We start from the raw sequence: 22,276 nt of genomic DNA, 5'->3' as shown, positions 1-22,276 counted from the left end.
CCCATGCAGAAATCCAGCTGTATTCGTTTCCTATCATTGCCATAACAAATTACCACAAGCTTGGTGGCTTTGAATAACTCCAAGTTATTAACTCACGGTTCTGTTGATCAGAAACTTGAGATGGGTCTCTCTGAACTAAAATCAAGGCACTGCATTTCTTTCTGGAGGCTCTAGGAGATAATCCAGGTCCTCACCTCCCCAGCTTCTAGAGGCTGCCTGCATGTCTTGGCTCATGGCCCCATCCTCCATCTTTACTCCAGCCATATTTCATTGCTCCAACCCTTCTTCCCTAATCAAACCTTTCCTGACCACGGCTGGGAAAGGTTCTCACTTTCAAGGGCTCATGTGATGAGACTGGGTTTGCCTAATAATCCAGGATAATCTCCCCATCTCAAAATCTATAACCTTGATATCATTTGCAAAATCATTTTTGCCACGCAAGGTAATGCATTCACAGATGCTGTGAACTAGGACATGGACATCTTTGCCATTATTCTTCCTACTGCACCAGTAAATGACCCAGAGCTTGTTCTCTCACATTCTGTCATGGTCATTCCAGGCCGTGGCCAGAGAGAGTGTGGTCAAGGGTTGACCTATTTGGAAAGTCAGTTTGTGGTTATTTCCTTGGCTGCTTTGGGGATTGCCCTGTTGACCCTAACCAGTGTCTTTTCAGACTCTGAAATGAGAAGAGCAAGTCTGAAAAGTCCCTTTCCTAAGTTAGGAAGTGGCCTTACCTAGTGTGCTATGCTCTCTGGGTGCTTTTATTGAAAGCTATTTACGACGAAGGCAGAAATTGGTTTTACCTGCCTTAAAAAATTCCAGACCCAAATTATTTTGGCTAAACAACATGGAATATGCTACCTGGGGCTGTGGTGGCCTGGATTAAAGCAGATTCGATGAAATTTTCCAAGGATATTCATGGACCTGCCTGCCCTGTTGGAAGAAAAGGTGGAATTGTTTGCCCAGGTGCAGGCTTCGCAGGACTCCCTGGTTTCTGCAGGTGGATGTCCGCCCCACCAGGTTGGCCAAGGGCATGAGAATGGAGGATGAGGCCTGTTGTTAATCAGGCAGAAGGACCTTTTGCACTCTAGGTGTTGAGTGGGGGAATGCAACATCAAACCCATTGTCATCTGGAGTTGTAGCAAAAGTTTCCTACAGAGGAGACAGAATATGTATGCATGACTAGAGACACCCTGATCCCTGGCCCATCTAGCCACCAAAGTTGTCCACCAGGCCTGCTGAATGTTTTCTCTCCAATACCCCAAGCACACAGGACATGCATGTTTTATAACCTCAACCTACCTCCATTTTCTGTCCTAACCACTGTTCGTACTCTGCACTTTCCACCTGCTTCTGATGTGTGTTCTCTTATCACCATAAATTCCAAACCTTACAAAGCAAAGCTGGGTAAAACAAACAAGCAAATAAACAAGCCAACTCCCATCACTCTGAGGAAGGACCCTGCTGGCCCTGGGGTCCCCTCCATTTGTCCAGGGTGGGAATGAGAGAATGGATCCCAGCTGACTGCCTGGGTTCAAATCCTGCTTTGTGACCTTGGACAAGTTTCTCTACCTCTCTGGGTGTTGGTTTTCTTAAATGGAGATAGTAGTAGTACCTACATCTGATACGGTTGTTGCTAGGATTAAATCTGAGCTGATGCAAGTGCTCAGAACCATGAGTAGTACAGAGCACATGCTCCATGTGTGTTAGTTGCTATCATTATCATCATGACCATTATTATTTTGCTCATAATCACATTTGTAAAAGAACTGGAATCTGCGATCTTCTTATGACCTCAGGCGTATTATTTTGAGAAATGCATGTAATTATGTATCTCCCTTTTAGAATGAGAATTGGGGGCTAAGTTCCAAGGTGGCATGTGTGAATCGATACTGATCTTTTGATCTCTAAATTCCTGGGACGCGACACCCATTCGGGTACACAGGGCACTCGTTTCTTACCGGCTGCGGATGGGTTGGGGATGCCTACAGGGTCTCCTGATTGGACTTGGACAGAGATTCCTGCTTTTCTCTTTAATCCAGGGACAGTACAGGGAATCAAAGAGAAATTTCAGCCTTTGTGGAGAGTGATTTAGAGATTCAGAAATGAGGAGGGCCTGGTGTCTGGCCCAGTTGGGTTGTGCTCTTTGGTCTGGAGTGTCTGTCACAATTCTGGTGTAGGTTTGCCACCTGAGCTACACCACTGATTTTAACTGCATCTCTAGTTGAGCTGAGCAGCAGACTTTTCCAAAGGTGGCCAAAGCTAGGAGGGGAAAGGCCGTCCCTGTACTAGCTGTTTCTCCATAGACTTGGGGAGTTTGTTAAACTTGTCTTAAATTCCCATCTCCTCCCTGAACACTGACAGACCTCAGCCCTGTTCATCTGGTCCCCTCCCCTCCCCTTCCTTTCTCTTCCCAGCAGCTGGTATTTCCCTATCTTGGGTCCCACCTCCTCAGCATTCAAAGTGTTAACCATCAATTCTGATGGATGCAGCTGTGCCGGTGTTTTCATTACCGAGGAGCAAAGGCTTGCTTCTTGGTGATGAAAACATCAACAGTGGTATTTCCCCATCTAAAAATAAGGCTTTTATCTGGGAAGACAATAATCCCAGCTTGCCCAGGACTTAGGGGGAGATGGTGGGATTTTCAGTTTTAAAATCAGGACACTCCTGGGCAAACCAGGGTGAGCTGGTCACGCAGTGATTGTCATTTTGGGCGGGTGGGGAAAGGAGCCCTGGACAGGCAGGCTGAGGAGACATTTGGGGATAGGTGAGGCCAGGAGAACTGCGGGGCCTGCTGAGGCTCTCCTTCAGGAGGAGTGGTTTTACTATCTCTGTAGGAGTTGCCTGTGATAAGGAATCTCGTTGGCCTGTTAGGACAGGGTTTTGCTGTCTCTATAGGAGTTCACTGTGATGAGGAATCTCACAGGCCTGTGAAGACAGGGTTTCACTGTCTCTGTAGGAGTTCACTGTGATGAAGAATCTCACAGGCCCGTGAGGACAGGGTTTCACTATCTCTGTAGGAGCTCACTGTGATGATGACTCTCACAGGCCTGTGAGGACAGGGTTTCACTGTCTCTATAGGAGCTGCCTGTGATAAGGAGTCTCATAGACCTGTGAGGACAGTGGTCATTTGCTCCATGATGTGAGTTTTTATGGGGTACCTTCCGTGGTCCTGGCCCTGTGCTTCCATGGGGAATGGGAAGAAAATTCACATGGGCCAGGCCACAAGGAGGCATTAGCACTTGTTCTGTAGGGAGGCTGACACTGTCCTGCTCTGAAGGAATGTCACCTACAGGAAACAATCAGTAACCAATTGGGTGCTAAAGGAAGGAGGGAAGGAAGGACAGAAGGAAGGAAGGAAAGAGACAAAAGGAATGAAGGAGGAAGGAAGGAAGGAAGGGAAGGAAAGGGATGGAATGAAGAAAGGAAAGAGACAGAAGGGAGGAAGGAAGGAAGGAGGGAATGAAAAGAAAGGGATGGAAGGAAGAAGGAAAGGAGGGAAGAAAAGAAAGAGAAAGAAGGGAGGCAGGAAGGAAAGAGGAAGAAAGGAAGGAAGGAAGGAAGGAAAGAGAAAGACAGATGGAAGGCAGGACGGAAGGAAGGAAGGAGAGCAGATTATCCAAGGTTCCTAAGTGTTGTGTCAGGCATTGTTCTAGGCGTTGTATATGTACCATCTCATTTAATTCTTACCCGGCACTAAGAGGTAGGCACTATCATACTTTCATTGTACATGAAGACAGACAGACACTAGAAGGTCAGGTGACTTGCCAATGGTCACACTGCCTGGGAGCACTGTGATTCCAATTTGCATTTTAATAACATTCCAGCAGAATGACCTAAGGAAAATAGCATCTTATCAGGGTTAACCTTGTCCAGGATACGGGAAAGATCAGAGGGTTAGGAATTCCAGCCAGAGAGACCCCCCAGGCTCGAGGCTCTGAGACCCGGCCAACAGTGGCTTCAAAAGCAGAAATGCTGTGCTGAGCGAGAGACTGATGGTCAGGTAAAGGGTAGGGAAGAGTCCAGTTTCCATCTTGGGCACCAGGAAAGACACTGGGGCCACTGAATGGAGAGAGGAGAGGGAGATAGTTTACTTTATTCTTTGAAATCTATTTGTATCTTTGGCCAGGTTATTTAGCATCTCTGAAGTTCAGTTTCCTTGTTTATAAAACGGGAGGAATAATAGGATATGTCTTACATGATTTTGAGAGGATTAAATTCAATGACATCCATAAATGATTTAGAACCTTACCTGAAGTCAGAGTAGGTAGTCAGTGAATGGTAGCTGTGACGTTTCGTTTTGTTTTTGAGACAGGGTCTCCCTCTGACACCCAGGCTGGAGTGCAGTGGGGAAATCTCGGCTCACTGTAGCTTCGACCTCCTGGGCTCAGGCGATTCTCCCACCTCAGCTCCATAAGGAACTGGAACTACAGGCGCATGCCACCATACCTGGCTAATTCTTTTTTAAATTTTTGGTAGAGACAGGCTTTCACCATGTTACCCAGGCTAGTCTTGAACTCTTGAGCTCAAGCAATCTGCCCACCTCGGCCTCCCCAAAGTGCTGGGATTACAGGTGTGAGCCACCGCACCAGGCCTATTATCTGTTTTTAAAGTCACCTTAGAAATTGTTGCTTTTTGGAGGATATTTTCCTTAATTCCTGTTCCGCAAAGGAATGGGCTAGTTTGTTCCTCCTGCATCTTGTTATTGAAGCAGCATCGTTCCTCTGGGGTGATACCTGAGGTTCGTTGCCTCATGCCAAGGAAATCAAGGACACAGACACATGTAAAGTGAGGTTAAGGATGGAGGTTTAGGCCGGGCGCTGTGGCTCACGCCTGTAATCCCAGCACTTCGGGAGGTCAAGGAGGGTGGATCACGAGGTCAGGAGATTTGAGACCATCCTGGCTAACACGGTGAAACTCCGTCTTTACTAAAAATACAAAAAATTAGCCAGCTGTGGTGGTGGGCACCTATGATCCCAGCTACTCGGGAGGCTGAGGCAGGAGAATGGTGTGAACCCGGGAGGTGGAGCTTGCAGTGAGTGGAGATTGCGCCGCTGCACTCCAGCCTGGGCGACACAGTGAGACTATGTATGAAAGAAAGAAAGAAAGAAAGAGAGAGAGAGAGAGAGAGAGAGAGAGAGAGAAAGGAAGGAAGGAAGGAAGGAAGGAAGGAAGGAAGGAAGGAAGGAAGGAAGGAAGGGAGGAAGGGAGGAAGGGAGTTAGAGGCTGCTTTTTATTAAAAGGAAAACCTTAGTGAGGACTTCCTTACCTCACTATCTGCCTAAATAATTTCTTTGGAACTCCTGTATCCTTATAACCCTTCTTCACCTGCTTCTGCATTCCCAAGGCATTGAACTTCAAGTTGTGATGGGGAGCGGCTGTGTTCCCCTCCCATTCCATGGAATTCCCTCTCTTCGAGGGGATGGTAGAAAAAAGTCAGTCACACACTGCTCGGGCTTTCGTCACCCCAAAAGTCAGAAAAATCCTTAGCCTTTTAACCACTACAGATGACTGCGGTGTGAGCCTTTTCACCGCTACGGAGGACTGTGGTGTCATTTCTGGAAAAGGAAGCGGTTCTCTGGGAGCTTGCCCACTCCGCCACGGGTCAAGGTATGCTCAGCCGTCCAGGTGTGCCCTTCTCTAGACCTTTTACAAGAGGTTTGTCTGGCTCCCAGACACGAATGCCTGGCCAGGGATTTTTGCCTTTTTGTCTCCTGGCTGAAGATCTGTTTGCTTTGCAATTTAGAAAGGGACTTAAGTTCCTAATTTTCACTTGGAGTAGGTATAGGATGTGTTACTTTAGAAGAAAAAAAATCGGTGGTTCTTTAAGGACTGCACAATTTGGCATAAAAATCTCACTAATTGAAGCTTGTTAAAAGGTACCCTGCACTCCATAATTGTCTGCTCTGGTGTGTTCAAGTTTGGGAGAGTAATGATGATGATGTTGATGATGATAATGACAATAATAGCTACCTTTATTGGGCGCCCAGGTATTCCAGTGTATCACACACAGATCTCGCACGATGTAGGTGCATGTATCCCTATTTTTTTTAAAAAAGGGAGAAACTGAGGCTCAGGGAGAACAAATGAATCGCCTGAAGCCACACAATTAGTAAGTGGGGGGCCGAGGTTCACACGGCTCTCCCTGGCTCCAACACCAACACCCACTCCCATCCACCATGTTGCCTTGGAGAAACCTGATGTTGCCTGAAAAGGGAAATTTCAACTCATCAGGCAAATGGAGAGTCTCATCATTTTTTTAAATTTACAGAGCTATTCAAAATCAAGAGGTCTCAGTTCAATTTAAATATTGCATTTTAAGTGATAACCATCAGACTGGGAGCTGGGCACAGAAGGCAGCCTGGTGGACTTGCTGTGGGTGACGCAGGCCCTCTCACTTTCTCTCCCACCTCCTCTTCTCCTCCTCCTATAGATATGACTCTCAGTGGGTGATCTCTTAGTAGTGAGAATTTGTGAACTTCTGGAAGGGAAAAAGTTCATGGACTTTGGCCCAGCAAAGAATGAGCAGGGAGGAGCTGTGAGGGGGAGGAGCTGTAAGGCACTTTCTATGGGGGACCTGGCTCCAGGTGCATGGGAGTCACTGGATTCAGGCCCCTGTCATTTTGTGAGCATTTCCTGTGCACTAGGAACACCCTGATGACCGAAGATGAGGGGCTGCTGACTCCAGACACCCCCAGAGAAAGGGGCAGAGAGACCCCAGCTCCCCCACCTATTTCCTCGTGGAAGCAATAGAAGACCCAATAGGGCTGAACCCTGCCCGTGTCCCAAGACCGTCTGCAGGGGATGGGACAATCTCTGGGTCCTGTCTTGATCCAAATGTCAGGCCTCCATGCAGGGGCGTGGGGGTGCAGGCTGGGGGTGTGGCGAGCAGCCAGGGCTCCCGCGTGTCCCTTTCACAAGCACCCACCATTCCCCATGCCAGATGCCGATGGTAATATCCCTCAGGCTCTCCTGGGTTGAGTTTACAACTCACACATTCCACAAGGGGTGTTCATCAATCCTGTACGTCAACCCCCAAGCGTCAGTTGTACATGCAGTGAAGTTTCCTGTGCTTCAGGGACTGATACCTGGCCTCCATGGGCAGGACAGGCACAGGGGAGGTGGGGAGGGCTGGCTGTGTGGCCTGAAGGCCAAGATCTTGCTGCTTGGCCACGAAGTGCATGTTTGACTGCCAGTGCTCAAAGCGTGTAAGGCCACTGGGCATCCAGCAAAGGACCGGGAAGGGATTCAGGGAAGTGTGTGGGTGGGACTGGGAGGAGGGAGTCACCTCCCATCTGATCTGCCTTAACTCTTTCTCTCTGGCTTTTCGTCAGTTTGGTTCAGTTGCCAACAGAGAGAGCCCTGGCTGGGTCTTCTGGCCCCTTTGTTCCCCTCTGAGGACGACTCTCTGGCCTCCCACACCTCACTCTGTCTCTGACTCTGGCCTCCTCTGGTCACCTACTGTTTTTATTCAGCCTGAAGTCCCCCTGGCATGCTGGGATGGAGCGGCCCATTATCACTCACTCTCCACATCCTGCAATGGATCCAAATCAGCCGCTTGCTCCCAGATCCCTCCACGAGACGCCACATCTTTCTCCCGGTTTTCTGCAGGGACCAGCATCCTTCCTTGCACACAGGATGCATGTCCTGCCTCCTTGGTTGAAAACCAGTTATCAGAAAATAACCAATTAAAATATTACCGCTTTGTGGCCTCTTTATTGATCTTCTCTCCACTGCTTCCAAATTGTTTTTCGTTATATTTGGGCACAGTACAGAAAAGTGCTTACTTGATGGAACGTGTTTACCATGTAATCTCACACAGAATTTTATAGAAAGATGGTAGAATCAAGAAGGTGAGAGGAGGTGGCCTGCTGTGGTGAGAAGGAGAGTGTGGGGTGCTGAGGAGCAGCCAAGAATGTCTTGGGGAGTCATCACCCCGTCAGGTCTATGCCAGGATACCAGTCGTTTGTTTGGTCCTTGGAAGGCAGCGGTGGGGCAGGGATTTTCTAGTGGAAGGTGGCTGTGTGGGTGGTGCCCTGTACATGTAACTCCAGACCCCTGGAGAGGCAATTTGGCTGAACAAAAAGAGGGAATTAAGAAAAAGGCCTTTTATCTAAATTTGGGTGGAGTAAGTATGAAAGGAGCCAGCAGGGGAGTCTGTAATTTAGAGAGGGCGTGTGGTGAGGAGGAACTGGTGACCTTGTGGTGCCATTTGGACCCGCACAACTCAGGCCTTGGTGGGGAGCCCTGAGACAGGGAGGTTCGCAAGGCCAGGATCCAACAGCGTCCCCAGGTTCTCAGATGCTGAGGCTGGTATCCCAGGCCAACAGAATTTCTCAGAATGTGGCATCAGAGGCATTGGAGCCACCGTTTCTTTCTTTTGAGAATTACCTTTGTTGAGGAACTCAACAAAGTTGAATTTGAAAGGCAAACATGCAATTCTGGGTTATCCAAGCACCTAAGTCTTTGCTGGAAACAAAAAACACTCTACGTTCTCAATCTGCTTAATTTGATTTGATCAGAAATGTATATGTACAAAAATTTCCTTCGTAAGCTGAGAATCCTGCTGAGAAATTTTAGCCCAGAGTGCACTTAGCCTGAGAGAATTATCAGCGCTGGGGGAAAAGAAAACTGTGTGTGATAAAATGTCCCAATTATGGCGACAGTGTCAGTTATTCCCTCGGAATGTATGTCTTTATCCCATCATCTTGTCTGGCTAATGAATATGACCAAGGCCATCCTCTCCCATTATTGCTCAATAATGGGCAATGGAGATGGCATATCTTCGCCTTTATTTTTGCTGGCACATCCAGGCACTGAAGCACATTAAAGTAATAAAATTAGGCAGCAAGGCATCCCAGTCACTCCCACCATGTTCCCGTAACCCCCTCATTTACAACAGACTGAGACAGAAAGGAATTTTTTAGAGCAATTTGCGATGAGGCAACACTGGATATGTAAATTCTGTTTTATTGGCAGTCACCGCTGCTGGCTAATTCTAAAATGCCTAACAGCCTTCGGTTCACTAGCCATGTTGGGTTGGGAAAATTCAGTTTTAAGGTCCCAAAGGGGGAAATGTGTAATTGCAACTTTCTTCCATGTCTTAAGCTGTGGCCGAACAGATATTGTCCCATCATCTTTCCGGCCAGATGTTCCGTCCCAGTGGCAGATCCGAGAAGGGGCCTGTTAAGAAGTTTAACTTTTTACTGAGTTGGATGACGAAGGCGGTTTTTATTTTTTGAAAAATTTATTGCTCCTACCGGCTTTATTCTCCCTAAAGAAGTAGCTGCCACGGTTCAGGAAATAGCAAGAATAAAAATTTCAAGGGAAATCACTGACTTGAGTTTGAGACCAGAGGCCGAGCAGGCGGAGAGCCCCGTGCGATATAATTATCCTGCAGATGCCACGGTGAAAAGAGGCCACTGCAAGACGGGCCCATTCCAGAGGCAGAGCTTTGTCAAGGGGCACTTGAACAAGATGCTCTTCACTAGAATGGGACACACACCCTCAGGAGAGACTTGCCACATACACAGTGAGTTATAAGAGGATTCCAAAGGTTAGAGAGATGGGAGAAAAAACTCACACAGTTGCCCTACTTTGCAAAACTTATTTTAGACTTTGCTGTGCTTCGTGTAACTACTATAAAAATAAGAGGTTTACAAGCTACAGAGCAAGTTGGGACTGGCCAAAACATGTGTCCTTGCACTTTCGTCTCCCTGCTCCACCTTTGCTTCGCTTGACTGTGCTCAAACCTACACAAGTTAAGAAAGTTCCACGATTTAAGAGGGTTCCCAGGTCATCAGCCACTGGGAGTTTTCTCTAATTCAGCTCTGCACTTCCCCTTGCTCCAGAACAGGGAGTGAGGAGGAGATGGGGGTGGCCTTCAAAATGGCCATGGGGTGGTGGGACCCCAAGGTGGGGAACAGCCTCAGGTGGACAAGCGGGTGCTTTTCAGGGCCCATCTGCAGGGAGTCGTTGTGACCACTTGGATGTATGTGTCGTAACTGTCCACCTTCCACCCTTCAGGCTCCCAGCAACTTCAAGACCGCTGGGGAGATTCTCAGACCCTCCCCTCTAATAGGCAGAGAGGAAATGAATGCTGGCTTGGGGAGGGGAGAGTTGGAGGGGATGTGATGCACAGGCCCAGAGCTTAGGGACTCTGAATTCAGTAATCTGGGTCTATTGGTGCCCCTTCATATGCAGTAAGGTCGTCTATTAACTCGTGTTTATGGAGCTGTATTTATCACCTGGAAAGCCCTGCAAGTCTTCTTATCAATGGATCCTCTAATTGGGGGTTCACATCATTTTGTCTTACACATTGACAATACTGCTGGTGGCACCAGCCTTATCTCTTGCCCAAGACTGGACTAAGGTTCAACTCACAGCATGGTTTCTGACCACCAGCATTATGTCACTTTGGAAGAATGTGTTAAAAATTCACATTCCTGGGCCCCATGCAGCAGGACCCACTGAATCGAACTCTGTATATCTTTTAAATTAGCAAGTTAACATTCTTTGCTTTTGTATTTATGTGAAACTTATTGCGTTAAGCTGTTTGCGCATTGCTGTAAAGATACCTGGGACTGGGTAATTTATAAAGAAAAGAGGTTCAGCTGGCTCAAAGTCTGCAGGCTTTATAGGAAGCCTGGTGCTGGCATCTGCTCAGCTGCTGGGGGCAGCCTCACAAGGCTCACAATCCTGGAGGAAGGCGAAGGGGGAGGAGACACGTCACATGGCCTGAGCAGGAGCAAAAGGGAGGGGGAAGTGCCACATGCTTTTAAACAGCTCAGTCTTGCAAGAACTCACTCACTATCGAAACGGCAACAGGAAGGGGATGGTGCTAAGACGTTCATGAGAAATCCACCCCGCTGACTCAGTCACCTCCTGCCAGACCCTACCTCCAATACTGGGGATTACAATTCAACATGAGATTGGGGCTGGCACAAATATACAAACCACATCACTTATATATAGTAAAGTACCCAAATCTTAGGACTTTTATCACTCAAATACACCCGCGTAGCCACCATGCAGATCAAGACATAGAACAACGTTGCCACCACCCAGAAGGCTTTTTCCTTCTGTCTTTCCGAGACAATAGTATCTTCCAGGGACAGCTGCTGTTCTGACTTCCACCATCGTAGACAAGTTTGACCTTTACCTACCCTGAATCATGCAGGACGCTTTTGAGTCTGGTGTCTTTCTCTCAACATTATGTGTGTGAGATGCACGGTTGCTTGTATAATAGCTAATTCTTTTCCATTGTGGTGTAGTATCTCAAGGCATAGATATACTAACCTGATACACATAGTCTACTCTTGATAGCATCTGGGTTGTTTCCAGGTTTTAGCTATTATACCAAAGCTGCTAAGAATATTTGATCCTTGGAGAGGATGGAGAGAGAGAGGGAGGGAAAGGGCGTGTCTTTCTTTTTCACCTTTGGTGATGAAGGGAATTCCTACTGCTGCTCCTCAGCTCAGAGGCCCAGTGTGGCAGGAAGTGGTGAGGTGGTGGGGAAGGAAGAAAGAAAATGCTCAGTGTAGTGCATACGTGTGCGTGTGCATGTGTATGTGCGTGCGTGTGCGCGCGTGCGTGTGCATGTGTGTGCGTGCATGTGTGGGCGTGTGCACATGTGTGTGCATGTGTGGTGTGTGTGCGTGCATGTGCATGTGCGTGTGTGCGCATGCGTGTGTGTACGTGTGTGTGCATGCTTGGGTGTGTGTGCACGTGTGTGCGTGTGTGCATGCGTGTGTGCGTGAGTGTGTGGGGTGTGTGTGTGCGTGTGTGTGTGTGGTATCCTCTCCCCCATCCCCTACATTCACCTCCAACTCCACGTTGAGGCTGGTAAATGGCCTCAGGAGGATATTCACAGTGTCATGATCATTCATATCAACCTGCAATGATTTTGCATGTGCACGTTGTGGTGTCGGCATGTATAATTGTGAGACTAGCTCAGATGGAAATCTCCTTCTCCACTTGTAGGCTGGTTATGATGGTGAGAGTATCGGAAATTGCCCATTTTCTCAGCGCCTCTTCATGATTCTCTGGCTGAAAGGCGTTATATTTAACGTGACCACAGTGGACCTGAAAAGGTAAGACAAGGCGTCTGCCTTACTGAAATAACTGTACCTAGTTCCCTACACACACACACACACACACACACACACACACACACACACACACTCTGAGACCTGAGGCCCACAGTGCTGCATGGGCACGTCCATCCTCAGTTGCAGTCTGAACTGAAGCCCACGTTTGGGCCAAGCAGAGTCATGACAGGGTCGGCTGGGCTGGAGTCAGGAAGGAGTAGGAGTTGGGGGTGCCGTGAAGAACCTGCTCCCCCAGTTGCTGGTCAGCTGTGACTCTCCCAAGCCTGTCTGAGCACCATTCCTGGCTGGTAACAGTGGGGAGAGTTAACTTTTTCACCTCCGTTTGTTGATGTGCCCGTTTGTGCTCCGTATTCACAAAGGGGCACATCAACAAGCCCATCATTTGTTAATGAGTGCCTTTACTTTCATGCCAGCAAGAGATTTTCGTAAACCCACCCTCTACTTTGCAGTTCTCAAGAGTTGCTTCTCTTAAACTGGGGAGGACACGGCTAAGCCCTGGAAATGAGTCCAGATTCTCGCGGCGGCCCATAAACTCTGCTGTTTCCTCCCACCTAGGAAACCCGCAGACCTGCAGAACCTGGCTCCCGGAACAAACCCTCCTTTTATGACTTTTGATGGTGAAGTCAAGACGGATGTGAACAAGATCGAGGAGTTCCTAGAGGAGAAATTAGCTCCCCCGAGGTAGGCCTCAGAAAACTGGTGTTTGTAGCTTGATTGTCACTTTCCCCCACTAGTAGTCACTTCTAAAGCTCTGGGCAGTGTGTGTGTGTGGTTTTCTGCAGCCCACAGAGCTCACTTCCTTCATTATACCCCTGGTGTAACCAGATTACAGTTCAGGGGCCTGGGCTTCATTGTGCTGCACCTGCAGCTTGGCAATCCGGGTTTGATGGCAGGAAGAGGGAGAATATGGGTCCAGGGTGGGTGGTTGGCTGTATCCTAGACACCCTGCTGGAAGCTATGGGGTATGTGTTAGGAAGAAGTATCATGGATTGTTGGACCTCAGGGGAGCTATTTCTAGTCCATCCCCTTCATTTTACTAGGGAGGGACCTGAGACCAGCAAGGTCAGGTGTGTTCTTGTGTCCCAGGACTGGCCACTGCCAGGAATCAACAGCAACCACAGTCCAAACCTCTCCGTCCAGTGCCATTCTCCTAGATGGTGTGACTTCCCAACTTTCGAGAGGAAAAGGGTCAGGAAAACATTGAAGGAAAGCTTTTCATTTTTATACCCAGAGAAAGCTGTTTTTCTCCATTGTATAGTATTATCTTAACTAGAACATCGCTTGTCTGTGATCCTTCAATCTTGAACTTTTCAAGGTATCCCAAGCTGGGGACCCAGCATCCCGAGTCTAATTCGGCCGGAAACGACGTGTTCGCCAAATTCTCAGCGTTTATAAAAAACACAAAGAAGGATGCAAACGAGAGTGAGTACCTCCCATCCTCCTGTTTTCTGTTTCAACACGGACTCGAGCCTTAACACGGCGGCTCCTGCACTCCTGGGGCGTTCTCATCTATGTCCCGGTGGGTAGAGAAGTGAGTCTGCAGATACAGAAAAAGCTCCTCCAACTTTGAATCTGCACGTGGGCTTCAAGAGATGGAATGCTTCTTTTGAGGCTGGGAACCCAGAAAACAACATTTTCAGGGAAAGTAGTCACCACCCAGGTGTTCCGGCCACACCACGGGAATCGTGTTCAATGATGTTTCTGCCAGTCCACGCCTCCCCACAGGCTTTCCATAAATAGTTTTGAATAAATAAATGACTTCTAGAAGTAGCAATATTGTGTAGACAGCAGCAGTGTGATTTTCCAGGGAGGAGTGAGCCCTTTATTCAGATATTCTGCATCCACCTCCTGCCTTCCCAGCACCCGTTGCTGGTTGGCCACGTCTCAGCGAGGAAGGGAAGCAAACTCCATCACAGCTGGTGAAAAGTGACACACACTTGCAAGACCTCTCTTTGTGATTTCTTGCCTTCCTGTTTTAGTTTATGAAAAGAACCTGCTGAAGGCCCTGAGGAAACTGGATAATTACTTAAATAGCCCTCTGCCTGATGAAATAGATGCCTACAGCACGGAGGATGCCGCTGTTTCTGGAAGGAAGTTTCTGGATGGGGACGAGCTGACGCTGGCTGACTGCAACCTCTTACCCAAGCTCCATATTATTAAGGTTCGTCTTCTCTCCTGACACATGTGCTGAGTACACGAACTGGGCTTTGTTTTATTTTGTTTTTATTTGTGTTTGGGCCAGACATTTAAACAGTCTGAAATGTGGACACTTGGATTAAAAACGCTAGTTCTGTTCAGGACAGCCGAACCCCAGCTTTCGTACACACAGATGATGGGCTTGGGGTGTTCTCGGGAAGTGCCTGGGAACGTGGCTCCACCTTCTGCTTCTCTCTCAGCCTGACTCACGCAGCCTAAAGAGAGGTTATGTGAAAGCAGCCTGAGGAATTTCATCGATTATACCTGGCATTAGCAATTGAGAATTAGAGATGAGGAGTGTGGAATCTGGGGCTGTTAAAATGTGAACTCAGTCAACTGTTGGTGTGACTGTAGGGCTCTACATGGCCCTTTCTAGGCATGACAGGAGTGTCCTGTTAGCTCTTAACAGTGATCCTTGGCCAGGTGCAGTGGCCTGTAATCCCAATGATTTGGGAGGCTCAGGTGGGAGGATCGCTAGAGGCCAGGAGTTCAAGACCAGCCTGGGCAACATAACAAGACCCCATTTATACAAAAAATAATTTTTAAAAAATTAGCCGGCCATGGTGGCGTGTATCTGTAGTCCCAGCTACATGGGAGGCTGAGGCTGGAGGATCACTTGAGTCCAGGAACTTGAGGCTGCAGCGAGTTAAGGAGGTGGCATTGCACTCTGGTCTGGGTGACAGAGTGAGACACCATCTCTAAAAACAATTAGGTTATTAATTACTTATTTATTTAAAAAAAAAAGCACGGACCCTCAACAACCAGGGAGCACCTGGCAGCTTTTGGCTGAGTCTCTGCCATATTTGGTGCCCTGCCTTCGCATATAGTAGCTGAACATGATTTAAGAGCCATGAGTCATGTATTACTAGGGCTTAAAGACCTCCCAGACCAGTGGTTCTCCAACGTTAGTACGCATGCAAGCTATCTGAGGAGCTTTTTAGAAATGTGAGTCCCCAGGCCGGGCGTGGCAGCTCACGCCTGTAATCCCAGCACTTTGGGAGGCCAAGGCGGGCGGATCACGAGGTCAGGAGATCGAGACCATCTTGGCTAACATGGTGAAACCCCGTCTCTACTAAAAATACAAAAGATTAGCCGGGTGTGGTGGTGGGCGCCTGTACTCCCAGCTACCTGGGGGACTGAAGCAGAATTGCTGGAACCTGGGAGACAGACGTTGTGGTGAGCTGAGATCACGCCACTGAACTCCAGCCTGGGCGACAGAGTAAGACTCCATCTCAAAACACACACACACACACACACACACACACGAAATGTAAGTCCCCGATCCATTGCTTCCGAGAGTGACCCCTGGAGCTCCAAGCAGATATCCCCACACTCGGACTCCCTAGCTGTTGGTGTTTCTCAGCAAAGCAGCCCTCCCAGCCGCTCTATCACTTAAAGAAGTTGAATGTGATCGTTATGATGAGACTGCTATGTCCTTGGCCCTTAGCAGCTCCAGATACCTCAGGAAGAAGCCCATGCCTGGCTCTGGGGCATTTTAATGATTAAAATCCTGCCAGGGCCAGAGCCAGATGGTTGGTATAAGGGTAGGGGAGATGGGAGAAACACTGGGAAAAATAAGTCATGGACTGCGTGTTCTAATAACCCATTTAGTTAGCATTTAGAAATTATAAGTTTGCAGCCAGGCGCAGTGGCTCATGCGTGTAATCCCAGCACTTTAGGAGGCCAAGATGGGCAGATGACTTGAGACCAGGAATTTGAGACCAGTCTGGCCAACATGACGAAACCTCATCTCTACAAAACATTAAAAAATTAGCCAGGTGTGGAGGTGTGCACCTGTAGTCCCATGCATTCGGGAGGCTGAGGCATGAGAATCACTTGACCCCAGGAGGCAGAGGTTTCAGTGAGCACTCACTCCAGTCTGGGCAACAGAGCAAGATTCTGTCAAAAAATATATAAATAGATAAATAAGTTACAGGTTAGCTTCATACAGTCTATGGTGCTGAGGCTTCTGTGGGCTCCCAGCCAGCCTGGTGACTCTGCTTCATTCTTTTGCCTTTGTCTTCCTACATTTCTTCTTTCTATCCTCTTCTCTCAGTCCTGGCCCTGTTGCTCCCTTTTTCTCCCTTCCTTTTTGTGCTTGCGGTTACTGAGTTGAAATGCAGGCCTTCAGGAGGTTGCCGATCTCTTGGGCAGATGTCTTTTCAATAGCTTTGCCAGTCCAAGAACATCCAAAATTTAATGAAAGCATCTCCACCCCTCAAAACCTGCCAAATTTGGGAGCTGCCTTCAACAGGATATTTACGTAGTTGTGTTTTGACTGAGTCCCTTTTGGTCAATGCTTTTTAGTCCCTGCTGTGACCAGCATAGCATTGCAGAAATACATGAAAGTTGAGGAAGAGGGGGAGAAATATCCCAGCCACAGAGCATTCATGGCCCCTTGTGTAGCTCCCATGAGAAAAGATGATTTTAAATTTCAGTAGAAAGGGTAAGCTTTACAGTGAGATCACAGTTCATGGCTCCACTATAAGACCCAGCAGCAGCAAAATCTACAAAGCCATTTAGCACTCAACACCCAATAGCTTAATGATCTTCCAGGATGGAGTACTTCTGCAAGGAAATGAGAATCAATCTAAGGGAATTATGGTAAAAGACGAGAGTGTGAAGGGATTTATAATTTATTCCCCTGCCAGAAACCCAGCAGAAACAATATAAAAATAGGGTATTAGCGTCATCTTTTGTAAAACTACAAAGGGATGACAGATCACCGACTTAAAGAGTGGGAAGCTTCTTTCAGCGGGAGGAGCCACAGAACCATTACATGTTTCTCCATATCATTAGCAAAGTTCAGATTTCTCAAAAGGTAAAGGACACAGTCCTGAAATGCCCAACTCAAACTTCCTCGCTTGAGGACTAGAGCATGAGGCGGGCCAGGAGGGCGGCAGGGACCTTCCCGGTAGAGACCGTTGTTGAGCTGAGAGCTCTAGGGAGGCAGAATTGAAGGAAGAACCATACAGAGGCACCATCTTTCTAGGCTGTGACCCAGCCACCAATCCAGAGGAACAGTCTGGAGGGGAAGTAAAGTGGGAGGAAAGGAGGGAAGTGTCATTTTGCATTGTGACTGCTGAGCAGAGAAAATAAATGAAGTCAAGAGAGAGATTACGAATTGCCCAAGCTTCGTTTTTAGCCACAGTGGCCTTCTGCCTAATCTGTGAGCCTCAGAGTGGAGGATGCCCTAACCCTAACCCTAAACCTAACGCTAACCCTAACCCCAACTCTAATGTGTCTCTCTGGGGCAGAGCAGTGGTTGGTGAGAAGGTGCTTGGGAGCAAATATTCCAACTGGCTGGCCACCTGCCCTGTCTCACTCCCTTTGCCCTCCCCACTGCTTTTAAACAAATGATAGGTCCAGTAGATCTGCCTCATTCAAAGATGATCAATACCAGAGAGAATGCCAGTGAGACCTTGGTGTAGACAGAGTTGATTGAAAAGGAGGGGGTTGGGGGAAGGAACAATAAAGACAAGAAACAAAAACAGAAAAAAGGCAAATGGGAAATACATATACGATCAAGAACTGCTCCTCCAGCACATCAAAGAACATGCCATACAGAAACTTTTCCACAGCCTCAAAGAAATGAGAGAGAATATGGGCTTTTTGAGAAAAAACCCGAAGACAAGACACAAGATGTTGAAAAATACACTATCACAAAGGGGATGGCAATCAGGCTGGCAGAGCTCAAGAAGAAAAGTAAAGACAAATAAAAGAACTGCAGAAATAAAAGTCCCGTTAGAAGCATTAAGACACGGACAAAGACATGGCTGAAATTGATTTCCTCTGACATTCGCACACACCTTGTAGAGTTGGTTGTGGTATGTGGTATGTGTTTGTAGCCTTGCTGTCAGTGATTTGGAAGACAAGCCTGAGAAAATCATCTGAAATCAAATGGGGAAGAAGAAAAAAGGTGATTAGAGAGATCCCAGGTATACATAACCAGGAACAAGAGAACAGAAAAGGAAAAGGAAAAAAAAAAAAAAAGGGAGTGTTCAAGGAGGAAATGACTTTGCTCTAAAGGATGACCTGAATCTTTAGTTTAAATGACATGCCATGTTAAACATAGCGCCAGAAAGATCAACACACTGAGACATACTTTATACATTGCTGAGCTTTGAGAATAAAAAACAACCCTTTTTGGCACCTAAACAGCAATAATAGTGTAATAACAATAACAGTAATAAAAATAAAAAGAATGAAATCGAGTAAAGCCACCGAAATAGGGAAGAAATTCAGACTGGCCCCAGATGTCTTCATGAACCCATTACAAATCAGAAAATTGTGGTTTAACATCTACAGAGAATTAAGGGAAAGGATGTGTGAGGTAAGAATTTTATATCTAGGCAATTACCGTTTTTACCTAGACCTCTGGTCTCTTTTTTAAAAAGCATAAAATTGCTCTATGATGAAATAATAAAATCATAATCAAAGTAAGAATCCAGAAACAGAGAAGGTATGTGAAATGAAATAACAGGCACTAAACAGAGAACCCCTTTAAATCTGAAACTAGTTCTAAGACCAAACAGCAGTGGGAATTATAGGGACAGAATAGAGTCAGAATATAATAAACTATGTTGTTACCACCATTGGAAGGAGGATAAGGGAGAAGAAATGGAAAGAATCATAGATACATAAATCCCCTCATCTGTCATCACCACGAGTTAACATGCAGCATCTAAAATGAAGGCCGGGTGCAGTGGCTCACACCTGTAATCCCAGCACTTTGGGAGGCTGAGGCGGGTGGATCACTTGAGGCCAGGAGTTCAAGACCAGCTTGGACAAAGTAGTGAAACCCTGTCTCTACTAAAAAGACAAAAATTAGCTGGGTATGGTGGTGCATACCTGCAATCCCAGCTACTTGGGAGGCTGAGGCAGGAGAATCGCTTGAATGTGGGAGGCGGAGGTTGCAGTGAGCTGAGATCCTCCACTGTACTCCAGCCTGGGCGACAGAGCAAGACTGTCTCAAAAAAAACAGAAAACAAAACAAACTTGATAAATCAAGAAATACAGAATTCCTATATATTTAAAGTTATATAGGAAACCACTGGAGAGTTAACGTGACCATAAACCTTTTAAATGACCAGAAAGGGGGACATACACATGCGTACAGAGGAAAGACAGAAAACCAAGTTCAGTGACACATTCAGAGGCATGGCCTTAAACAATGTACACAGGAAAGTTAAAACAAAAATATGGGCAAAGAAAAACCAGGTGCATACAAACAAAAGAAAAGCGGACTTCTTAACATGAGTATCAAGAAGTTGGCATTCAAGGAAGAGGTGTCAAACAATTTAGGAGGCTCTTTGAAAATGATATGGTCCTTCTTTGCTGTCACATTGCATCAATGACTGCCGTCCTCCAAAGTCTGCGCAGTAAGTCCCAAAGATCTTGTTAATCCCACACCTGCATCATGCAGACATCCGGGGAACCAGTGGGATGGGAGGCAGTGAAGCCGAACTGGCCTTTGTGGCTCTGGGTGTCTACTTTGAGTTGAATCGTGCCCTCCTCCCAATTCCTGTGTTGATATCCTAACCCCCAGTAGCTCAGAATGTGACCTTATTTAAAAATAGGGTCTTTGCAGATGTAATTAGTTAAAATAAAGTCATACTGAAGTGAGATGGACCTAATCCAGGATGGCCAGTATCCTTGCAAACCAGGAAAATTTGGAAACAGAGACACAGGGAGAAGGCCGTGTGAAGATGGAGTTAGGCTCGCACAGCCAAGGCACTGCCAGAAGTGGAGAAGGATCCTTCCCTAATGCCTTCAGAGGATGCATGGCCCTGCTGATACCCTGATCTTGGACTTCTGGCCACCAGAACTAGGAGCCAGTAAACTTCCGTTGTTCTAAGCCTCCCAGTATGTGTTACTTTATTATGGCAACCCTAGCAAACCGGCACAGTCCCCAGTGTCCTGCACGTCTTTCTGACTAATTCCCCAGCTGCACCCCTCTTGCTAGAGGAAGCATCTCACGCCGCTGTGTTTCTCGTGATGCTGTCTCTCGACTGCTTTTTCCTTACACCCACCGTCCCCATGAGGGTAGGGATTTGCATCTGCTTTGTTCATGAATCTATCCTCCGCACAGGTGGGCCCCGCAATCAGACGATGCTCTTAGTGGCAGCATGATGGCATTCAGGAGCAATAAAATGCACAGATGTTTGGGACTGCAGGAAGTGAGGTTCAGCAAGTAGGAAGAAGAGAGGGCACCATTTAAATGGCAGATCCAACATGCATCTTTATTCACAAAGCACCTAATAACACAGTAGCACTACATGTGGAAAGAAAATAACAGGCAAGGAAAAAAACATTGAGAGCCTGTTTTTCTTCTCTAAACAAGGAGAAATCCACCAGAGTCCAGAGCATACTCGTGCCAGCGGATCCCAAGGCCCGTCTGTGACAAACTGGTGGGGACTATGTGCAGCCACTGTAGTGAGTCCAGGACCTTTAGAGCCCTCCCCACACCCAAGACGGCCCTATGCAAGTCAAAATGCCGTGGTGCGTAGCCCGGATGACTATAGGATGACATGGGGAGCTGGGAAAGAATGTATTACATGCCTCAAAAGAATGGACTGTCTGACTTGGGAGCCTGCCTTAGTAAGTTTCCCCTTTACTGATGATTTTCTCTTCATTTTCAGATTGTGGCCAAGAAGTACAGAGATTTTGAATTTCCTTCTGAAATGACTGGCATCTGGAGATACTTGAATAATGCTTATGCTAGAGATGAGTTCACAAATACGTGTCCAGCTGATCAAGAGATTGAACACGCATATTCAGATGTTGCAAAAAGAATGAAATGAAGCTGGGCTGTTTTCTGTCTTATTTTTCAGTTGAGTGAGTGAGGATACGAAAAGAGTGCGTTCTATGCATTTCCCCCAAATAAGTCCTTCACAAAATGACACCTGTAGTGGGATCCACTCAACCCCAAATGATACACGGCCTTGTAATTTGTCACTCACTCGTGTATCTGAATATACTAATATCTGTTGTTAGACACACCAACTGTTCAGTTTATGTTAATTTATATCTGTGACATTCACTGACATTGGAATCTATGATATTTAGGGCATGTGTTTTTCATTTTAAATTTGAAAACAAATTAGGTTTGGGTTCAATTCCTTCAATTTTTAAAAAAACTGGTCTGTCTCTGAAAGTTTTTAAAATCATTGAGAGCCTGTTTTTCTTCTCTAAAACATTAGCTACAATTTTTTCAAAATGAAGATACTGCTTTGTAATTACAAATTGAGACACACCTGTCTTGATATTTTAAAGCAATGTCAGAGGGTGTAAAGAAGGACATTTTAAAAATCACCTACAATTTTACTCCACTTAATTACTGAAAACTTACTGGAGAACATCTTCCAAATCTTCAGTATCTTGCTCTCTCTCTCTCTCTGACACACACACACATACAATTTCATTCATATATGGTATTGCATTATTTTATTTTAAAGCACTAGTGAGGGGACCTCTGGGTAATGCCTGGATGATCATACACAGAGGACTTACACCATACAAAAAGACTGGGCACTGCAGTACCAGAGAAGATCCTTGAGGTTAGATTTTAAGGAGTGGGGAATTGTGGAGCCCACAGACGCGCACGCAAGGACCAGCAGGAACCGGAAGCCCTGGGTCACCCCCACTCTGCCTCATTTCTGCTTCCAGGATGCCACTGCCTCTGCTTCCAGGAAAGGCAAGGTGGAGGGTGCTTATCGGTGCCTCTGGTTCTAGCTTCCTGTCCTTGCTCCCTCCCCTCTCTTGGAGACTGTGCCTTCAGCAGCACTCTTAATATCTGTTGCAACTTGAAGAACCTCCCTGCCCTGAAACGTGAACCAAGCACACCTTGGTTCCTTCTCCTGGCGGCTCTCTCTGAGACCCAAGGCTGCAGTCCCTCAGTGCTGGTGGTATCGTGTGGGGCTAGCATGGTCACTGATGTTTTTCTGCCCTTCATTGTCTCATCTAGACAT

At 46.9% G+C, this 22,276-nt stretch overlaps 1 protein-coding gene across 1 annotated transcript in view; it reads left to right on the top strand.

Moving 5' to 3' along the window:
• The window catches only part of CLIC6 (chloride intracellular channel 6), a 46,382-nt gene extending 25,272 nt beyond the window's left edge, over positions 1-21,110 (top strand). The window contains exons 3-7 of the mRNA XM_011950055.1: positions 11,983-12,092; positions 12,666-12,791; positions 13,426-13,532; positions 14,090-14,271; positions 20,948-21,110. Of these exons, the coding sequence (XP_011805445.1) occupies positions 11,983-12,092; positions 12,666-12,791; positions 13,426-13,532; positions 14,090-14,271; positions 20,948-21,109 (687 nt within the window). The 3' untranslated portion in view covers position 21,110. The remainder of the gene's footprint in view (positions 1-11,982; positions 12,093-12,665; positions 12,792-13,425; positions 13,533-14,089; positions 14,272-20,947) is intronic.
• Positions 21,111-22,276: the final 1,166 nt, after the last annotated feature.

This window comes from Colobus angolensis, unplaced genomic scaffold (genome assembly GCF_000951035.1).
Source record: "Colobus angolensis palliatus isolate OR3802 unplaced genomic scaffold, Cang.pa_1.0 Scaffold300, whole genome shotgun sequence".
Taxonomy (NCBI): domain Eukaryota; kingdom Metazoa; phylum Chordata; class Mammalia; order Primates; family Cercopithecidae; genus Colobus; species Colobus angolensis.
The sequence above is the reverse complement of the archived record's forward strand: the minus strand, read 5'-3'. Positions and strand labels throughout refer to the sequence as shown.